The 8,688-nt window shown below is 43.3% G+C and overlaps 1 protein-coding gene across 2 annotated transcripts; it reads left to right on the top strand.

Moving 5' to 3' along the window:
- Positions 1-405: 405 nt before the first annotated feature.
- Positions 406-8,675, top strand: RB195_006554 (uncharacterized protein; the record flags this gene model as incomplete). Of its 2 annotated transcripts, XM_064179712.1 has the most annotated exons (9): positions 406-427; positions 2,535-2,674; positions 6,026-6,118; positions 7,589-7,677; positions 7,734-7,824; positions 7,897-8,003; positions 8,092-8,155; positions 8,245-8,374; positions 8,665-8,675. In XM_064179712.1, the coding sequence occupies 9 exons, from the start codon at positions 406-408 to the stop codon at positions 8,673-8,675; spliced, it is 747 nt and encodes a 248-aa protein (XP_064036647.1). The 2 variants fall into 2 exon arrangements, with proteins under 2 accessions (XP_064036647.1, XP_013307782.2); XM_013452328.2 differs by lacking the exon at positions 8,665-8,675 and having other exon boundaries at positions 8,245-8,403.
- Positions 8,676-8,688: the final 13 nt, after the last annotated feature.

The following is an 8,688-nucleotide window of genomic DNA, read 5'->3' as shown; positions in this document are numbered from 1 at the left end:
GATGTTCCTTCATTTTAAAGATATCCTACAACAATACTGTCTCAGCCAATACTACTGTTCTTTTCTTCCTTAATTTCTCTTGCTGTTCCATTTCAAACCTTCACAAACATATACTATTCCCATCGTCTCAGCTTTCCTTGTTTTGAAGATGTTCGATGACTCGATCTCTTTTTTTTTGCGTTGCGGTAGCTTAGCAAAACTTGCCCGAGAAGTGAAAAGCTCCGGCCCTGCATTTCCAAACACACTCATGGTGCTCGTCAGAGCTCCAGTATTCGTAAACAAATGTTCAGGTTGTGTATAGTGCATTAGGGGCATTATAACTGACGGCTAATTCTTTCCTGCATACGGTATGGTCCTGGTACTACTCGACGGTAGGGCAGACCTACACCGGTGATATTGGCAGTCATGCCAGTGGCAATAATAACAGGTATGTGTTATGTGTTTTTTGTTGCTTTCGTATTTGTGTTAGGTTACATCTAGGGTCAGTGGGCACATTTCTAGGGCTCAGTGGCTGCAGTGCCTTCCGCTAGACCTAGTTATTCACCTCCAGAAAGAGCGCAGTTGAGTCCCCACTACACTTCACCCGAGTAAATCAGTAGTCGGTCGACGGTACTTCTGCCAACTTTTGTCTTGAATGTTGTGTTTTGCAGAGGTAGAGCTTACTAACTAAACCCACCGATACTACAAGTACTACGCCCTATTTATGGATTCATTTTGAATGGAGGACAAGCCTATCTCTTCATGTACAACTGCTGATGTGCGTCTACACGTTAGGATGGGTTTCGTCGTAAACACAACACCCGCAAAACACCCACTTCTTTCGCCTGACATATCGCCGATCTACACGTCTTTGATATAAATCTGAGATAACGACGCTGCGCAATCGACAGAAGGAAGGCAGAGAAATGGAAGGATGTGTTTTCGGGGAAGCAAATGCGTATAGTCGGGTGAATACGACATGAATCACGAGTGTAACTGCGGTGCATTTGCGTACGTCCTCAAAACGGCGCGGTGGAGGCAGCAGTTGGAACCGAGTTGGGTCCGTCGCAAACTTCAGCGATGGGTGGTGCCAGCAAGGGTATCACCACCCTCCTAGCCGCGACGCTCCACCAAAGCGCTTCGAGAGAAGCCGCGTACGCAATTGCGTACGTGCTTCATGTTGTTTTGACACTACTATAAGTCGCTACTACTCAGCTAAGAATGGCTATAATCAGGTTAAAACGAAGTTCGGTGCAGATGCATAGGCGGCTACACTGGAAGCGGTGCGGTTATGAACTCTGCGGGGAGCCTAACGCTTGTCGCTTAAGCTTGCCGTTGTAGTGCAAATATTGGCGTACTCTGCCAGCGAACACTTTACTCAACATTTTATAACCGGTCCTAAACGGTTTCGTGGAAATGCGCTGGTCGTCGTTGGATACTATTCTATTTCTTGACCTCCGCTTTCTTGACAAAGAACAAGGATTCTTTTTTGACATTTGTTTTCTTTGACGTGAAGAAAAGAATTCAGAAATGAGAATCGACGGGGTTTTTATTTCCCATTCCCATTAAATTGTAACTCGGTTATGTACTTTACCGTGATTGAAGGATGTTCTCCTGTTATAATTTTATAATTTTTATAATTAGCTTTCAGATCAACGCATATCGTATAATCTTTCGATAATCGCATGTAGTTCGGTGTTAGACCATAAAAGGACTACGAGGAAAAACAAGAAGAAGAAAGGAGCTTTGAGTTGCACTGCCGTACTTTTGTCCTATCGACATTTCCTATTTTGTTTTTTATTGTCCTATCGATCGACAAAGAGGCACGGTAGCCGATGGTACCAGCAGCTAGTAAGATGTAACGCGTCTAAGTGACACTATAGTCTCGGCAGTGCCTGTAGTTTTAGTTCCTCAGTCCACATAACATTGAACTTATTATTAGCTAGCACTGTTTCTTAGTAAAAAATTTATTTCTAAAATTTCGCGTGTACATCCGATAGTCAACAAACGGCAGTTGCTGCTTTTGAGTAAGTTCCGAAACCATATTGTTGCTGAGTTGCTTCAGGATAGTGTTGAGGATCATTCCATAGTTTTCCACCTTAACAAAGTAATGAATGGCTCAGTTCGAAGTTTATACTCGATATTTATGCTTTCCTATATTTGTAGATTCTACTTGATATTATACGTATATACGTTGCATTAAAGGCATCACACCACGAATCTGACGTATGGAGGCCCAAAGATACGGGGGCGTAGATTGCAAAAAACGAGGGGATCTCGCTCATCTGTCCCTGCATCACTGTAAACAGGTGGCTTCGGAATGGAATTCCCACCCGTTTCTGCAATCTACGCCCCCCTTGTCTTCGGCCCTCAGAAATCCATACCATGTCAGATTCGTGGGATGATGCCTTTAAACAGGTACTTGTCAATATCTTTTTGATAAGTATTCTCTTCTTTCCCTTCTTTTTTTCAATAGGTTTTTAGTTTCTAACGATCTCAAGAACTAGTGCTTTATTGAATATATCACTTGACCCTTCTAATGTTCTTTATTTAAGGAGCGAGTTCTGGGATAGGTCGTGCAACTGCTCTTCTGTTTGCAAGCCATAAATACCAACTTTCCTTGACGGGCAGAAATGAGGCGGCTCTCAAGGATGTTGCCAAAGAGTGTGTTCAGCAAGGAATAGCAGAAAAAGATGTAAGTTTTATCTCACTCTTATTATGATTATGCTTTTATGATGTTGCAGGCAGCTGTGTGTTTGAAATGAAAATGAGGTCTTTATCACTTTTGAAAACTTTTAGATTGCAACTTTGTAGTTTCACGCTAGATACTAATTGTTCTAGTCCACAGCGTTTAATTTTTAGACTTTCGGTGTCTCAAAATAGTCCGCATTGTATATAGTCGGATCGAAAAAGACATGAAGCTCGATGCTGTCGCGAAAGCGGCTACGCTCGAAGCGGTGCAGCGGAGAGCCACCGCATCCCTTCGAGCTCGCCTCACTGACATTTGATATTGTAGGGGTTGTGGTCGCGTATACAAGTCTGATTGCTACCTCGTGATGGTGATCCTGCGTTCAATAAACACAATCAGGCATTTGAGTGTACGCATTGGGAACGCAATGAGCCATATAGTCACAGGTATATTGAACAAGTTTCCCAACCATTGCCAAAAGGTGCTGTCGTCCAGCACATAGCTAAAGCCCATGGCGGGCATTCTCGGCATGTCTGCTTTGAGGAACCACTGTAACAACCTGTGTGAAGAGTTTGGCTTAACATCGCCTAGATGCACATCTATATGACAAATTGTAGATACTAAGTGCCCACGCACCTACGAAAACCGCTGAGGACAACAGTAGGGACGCCGATGAAATCAATGCGTTGATGTCTAAAATACCCAGCCAGCAGGTAGCCGGAATCAACGCGAATGCGAAGATGGGACTTCAAGAGCAGCCGATGTGGTAAGAAAATGGTATTATCCAACGAAGCACACTTCGGATGACGGCAACCGTCTGGTAGACTTATGAGAACAGACGATCTCATCATTGCTTCCATCTTCAAGAGCAATCATCGACACCATCAGCTTCTGCGTTCTAAAACCTGGACCCGTTTGGGGCGTCGCATTCGACTCTGAGCACCCTCTAGTTCTTCTTAGCTCCAAGCTACGGTTAAACAAGAGAAACCGAGGAGTTCCTCTTCAAGCGAAATTCGATGCGACAGGTTTGAAAGACGAAGAATGCAGAACAAAATTTTGCCAACGTGTGTACGCTCATGTTGGAGTGCGGACGCGGAAGAAGTTTGCTTTTGCATCTGTGGAGACGGGATCCACGTACAATTCTCTATATGTCGCCCGCAGCAGTGGCGATTTCCGCCAAAAAAAAAGCGTCTGAGAAGGAAGTTGCGTCGTTAACTGCAACAGGACCGCAAAAATGAATGGGGGTCAAGAGCAAAGGTGTTTGGAAAGAAGTGGGAGGACAGAAATCCGCGGAAATCCTATGCTTTACTGAGACAGTGCACCGATAGAAAGATAAGATTAAAGAAATGTTCTGCATTTCTCAACACTGCCAGTGAAGTGCACCGGTTAACTAACTCTCCCATTCACGATCAGCTCCTAATCTTGAGTACGTTCATAAACCGGTCGATGGTTCCCGGTCAACCGACATATCCGGTTGACCGGGAACCATCGACCGAGTCGGGGGTTTTGGTCTGTATTCAGATGTTGGAAAATGGAAGATCTGGTGGAGGCGACGTAAGAATAAAAACGACGCAGAAATGCTGAGATATCTTCCTTCGTCTGGGATTCTTGAGATGACGAAGATCATCCGTTCAATATGGATCGACGAAAGGATACCTGGCTCATGGAGAATTGCTGTGATAATTCCTCTCCAAAGGAATTGTCTATTACCGACGTTAGGAACTATCGAGGTCTTTTCTTTCTCTTTCCTTTTGCAGCGTGTTATGCACAAGGTTTTGGAGCAGATTATCCAGGATCGACTTATAAAACATCGCGAAGAATTTACGAGCAAGCATGGTTCGTTCTTGCCGATCTACGATTGACCAGGTGTTCATCGTCAGTAGAGTGATCGAAATCTGGTAGCGGTATTCGATCCAAATGCAGTTAGCCTTTCTGGACTTTGAAGCCGCTTTTGATTTTCCTCATCGAGGCCCTCTTCTCAACGCGCTCTTCTTAATCGATGCTTCGCACCGATGTAGTACCGGGAAAGTTTGTTCGCCTACTTGATGGCATGAATCAACGAACAGCTGCTGCAGTTCGAACCCTAACCGGATGTACAACACCGATATGATAACTGAAGTAAGACAAGAGACAGTGGAGTAGTCTTCTTGTTCAGCTTCACCAATGACGAAGTGATGACATCATGCGAGGAACAGTCGATCAGTGTACTGCTGACATCGTCTTAGCGCCAACAGGGTCCCGCTTGACCGATCTTTAGCACGCCTCGCCGTTGTTGTTATGTTCGCGGAAAGCAGCGCTAAGCTTCAACATATTCTCATCCTTGTATCGAAGCTAGCTACAGCCTATGAGCTATGTCTACACTCTGATAAATGCGAGCAGGTGTGGGTCTTTTCGGAATCTTGGGCGGGAATCAGGATGGATGAAAAACCTACCGAACTCGTCGATGAGTTTGTTACCTGGGCTATATTCTGAAGAACAGCGGCAACTACGAGAAAGATGTTTAGCAGTGATGCGTTAAGACTTTAACTCCTCAACGGAATGTTTGTGGTCGACCCCTATCACCAGCGAAGTCAAGTTGCAAGTCTACCTATCCCCAGTTCGCCTCATCAATATGTACGGATCGGTGACTTGGGCAGCACCGTCGGTGATGGAGAGGTTTGATTGCACGAAAAGGAAGCGACTTAGAAGGCTGCTACTTTTGACATGGAGAATGCCACAGTGGAGACCTCTACGCGGAAATCGATGTGTGCCGGCGGATGATACATGAGAGGTCTCAACATCTTGCACCGTCATTGAAAGTAGCCACGGAAAATCGTCTTTGCTTTTTTGTTCACAATCTGAGGAGATCAGCATACCGTCGTGTTTATCGTGTTGTGAGGGTATGTTGAGCTCAAGCTGGAAAAGGCCACCTCTCCTAAAACGGATGATGCGGACAGAAATGGTGAAAAAAGGACCTGACGACACTCAGCGCAAAAAAGCAGTTCAGGCGAGACGAAAGGTTTCGTAAGGATATGGAGCAGTGACGAATGAATTGATTCTCTGCAACCTCTTGCTGAAAATCGAGAAGGTTGGGCAGAGCTATGTTCAAGGGCAACCCACCTCGGCGAAGATGCGGGTAATCGAGTCTGACGATATCTAATCGAGTCTGAGTATCGGTCAGCCTATGAAGTCAAGTTAGTCAAGAGGTTGGTGCTATGCTTTACTATGCAAACAAAGCGATAATAGAGTTTTTTGCTATTAAAGTGGAATTTTTTGTTTTGGGCCCTAGGCGGGATGGTTTTTGTGACATCTTGCAATATACACACCACCCTTCTTTGCTCAAAATTTCTTGAATGGACATGTTTCAACCTTTTCCAGATTGTCATCAGCCCCACCGACTTGTCCGCAGAAGAAGCTCCCAAAACAATTGTTGACAATACTCTTACCAAGTTTCAAAGGATAGATTCATTGGTATCACTATTTTCTTTATTTACACTATTGCAATGCTTAATTTACCCACTGAACATTCTCTATGTTCTCGGCTTCAAATTCTCCTGTAATTTCAACAATAGAAAGCAAATACTGGGGTCCCACGTCTCAGTGCTACCTGCTCGCTGTGGCTCTGTTTGTACTAAACGCAACTAGGCATTTGAGCGTACGCTTCGAGAACGTACAAGACATATGACCTACACAGTTATTTGGTGCAAGGTTCACATATACTGCAAAAAGGTGTTGTCTTCTAGACACATCTCCAATGCTTATGACCTGAAAGGTTAACTGCTTGAACGAAGCATCTTTGGGAACAACCATTCCTTTCACGTTTAACCGCCGAATATTGTCGAGTGAACTCCAAAGAACAGCTTTGCCTAGAGTTCTAAGATATCCCCATGTGCCGTTTGCTGTTTGCTTCGCTCTCTTCACCGATCAATAAAGATTAACAGTAGTTGCATTTTCTGTGAAATTAGATTTTTTCTATTAATGCTTTCTTCAGCTCTTTTTCCTTAAAAATTTCGACAGATTCAATAGATGAAAGATTTCATAGTTTTTTTTTCTATGCGCGTAGTTCTACATTTGGAGAACATTCAAACTTGATTGTATATCTATAGTTCATTAAAACCTGCACACTTCAGAAACATTATCTAAAGTATGGGTTCTCTCTTTTTTTTTCTCAGCAGTTAGCACAGAATGATACGCTAATATGAAATGATGTGAATATTATTACCGTGCTGATAAACATAACGTTCTACGTCGTCTCGTAAACTGTTGGCTACTATTCAAAGGCATCACCCCACGAATCAGAGGTACGGGTTTCAGACGGGCAATGCCTATACGCGGTCGTAAATTGTGGGGAAGAGGATGATGCCGTTCATTTCTCCCTGTATCAGTGTAAACGGACGACTCATAAAGGCTGTTTCTTACATAGTTTACCAAATCTGCATGAATTGATTGCGCAATACTATCGCACAATGGCACACCAACTACACACAATTGGACTGACCTCAACCCAATGTACCGCTTTGCGACGCTTGCACCCAATGTAGGCCGCGGGACTCGTTCCGCACCATTTTATAGCTTGATGGTGCAGACGAACCTTCCCGATGGCGTGGGGCCTCTTTTTGGAATTTCGTGACCGGGACTAACACGTGATAGAATAAGCCCGTTATTGTACAGCATGATAGTTTGCAAATTTGGAAGTATACATTCACTTAAGAGTTAATTTATCCTCACTAATATTTGACAGAATCTAACTTCTCTTATCGAAGCCAACATACATTGCCGCACACACACACACATACACATACATACACATACACATACCCATACACACATACACTTACACATACACATACACATATATATACACACACACGAATTGCGTTATTATGTAGCATGATGTTTGGATAGGAAGCCACTTTACGTATACGTAACTTTTATCTTCAGATAAACTCAGCAGGAATACTGCGAGCTGGTGCGGTGCTCGACTCAAATATATCCGTCTATGACGAACTTTTCAACGTGAACGTCCGATGGTATGTTCGTCATTATTTTACATGTTCATGGGTTAGTTGTAGCATCATTCTTTCAGTCTTGTCCGCTTAACCCGCGAAGCCCTTCCTCATATAATCAAATCTAAAGGTACCGTCGTCAATGTAAGCAGCATAAATGGACCGTGTCCGGTAGATCTTTTTGAAATTCGTCTATTGAAATTCAGATATTTGTGAAACTCAGAGTTGTAAATTTGCATCCAGTTTCCCGGTGTCACCTACTATTGTATGTCCAAGTCTGCGGTGGACCAGTTTACAAAATGCCTTGCTCTTGAGATGGCTCCACATGGTGTTCGTGTTAATGCTGTGAAGTTAGCTTTTTCTCATTACTAATTCGACAAAAGAAATTGTCCCCGTAGGACTCTTCTCACAACTTTTTAATGTCAAACCATGTTGCAGCCCCGGAGTTACAGTCACAAATCTCCATAGAAGATCCGGACAAGATGAAGCGACTTATGCAGCGGTAATTTCCATCTATCTAGTGTAGTGTAGCTATCCTTTTCTTGGATATTATTTGAAATATAACATGTTCTAAACTATTATTTGATTTAGTTCCTCGAAAAAAGCAAAACTACTCATGCTCTTGGCAGACCTGGTAACCCTAAGGAAGTTGCTGAAGCGATTCTTTTCCTTGCATCCGAGAAAAGCTCTTTCACCACAGGGCAGTTGCTGCGTGTTGATGGTGGGAGAGGCATTATGCATCCTCGCTAAAGATATTGTATTGCTGGAAAGTTTTTCTCCTCTAGTATTCTAAGTCGTACTGCTCTGGAATGTGATCATGCACGCGTCTGAATTCTATTCACATGTTCTTACGGTTACGTAATACTTATAAAAACGTTTTATGTTTCAAAATAAATGCTTTCTAAACGTTTTGAAATGTTTCGTTGTCCTGTTTTGGCCACATTTTGGCGGGAATTACCGTATAAAGTTGTATATGAACAATTCTCATCTAATATTTACGTATTTTTTGAGGACTACCATGATGGAGGTTGCTGT

Source organism: Necator americanus, chromosome I (genome assembly GCF_031761385.1).
Source record: "Necator americanus strain Aroian chromosome I, whole genome shotgun sequence".
NCBI lineage: Eukaryota > Metazoa > Nematoda > Chromadorea > Rhabditida > Ancylostomatidae > Necator > Necator americanus.
Note: the sequence above shows the minus strand (reverse complement) of the source record. Positions and strands in the feature narration are given on the sequence as shown.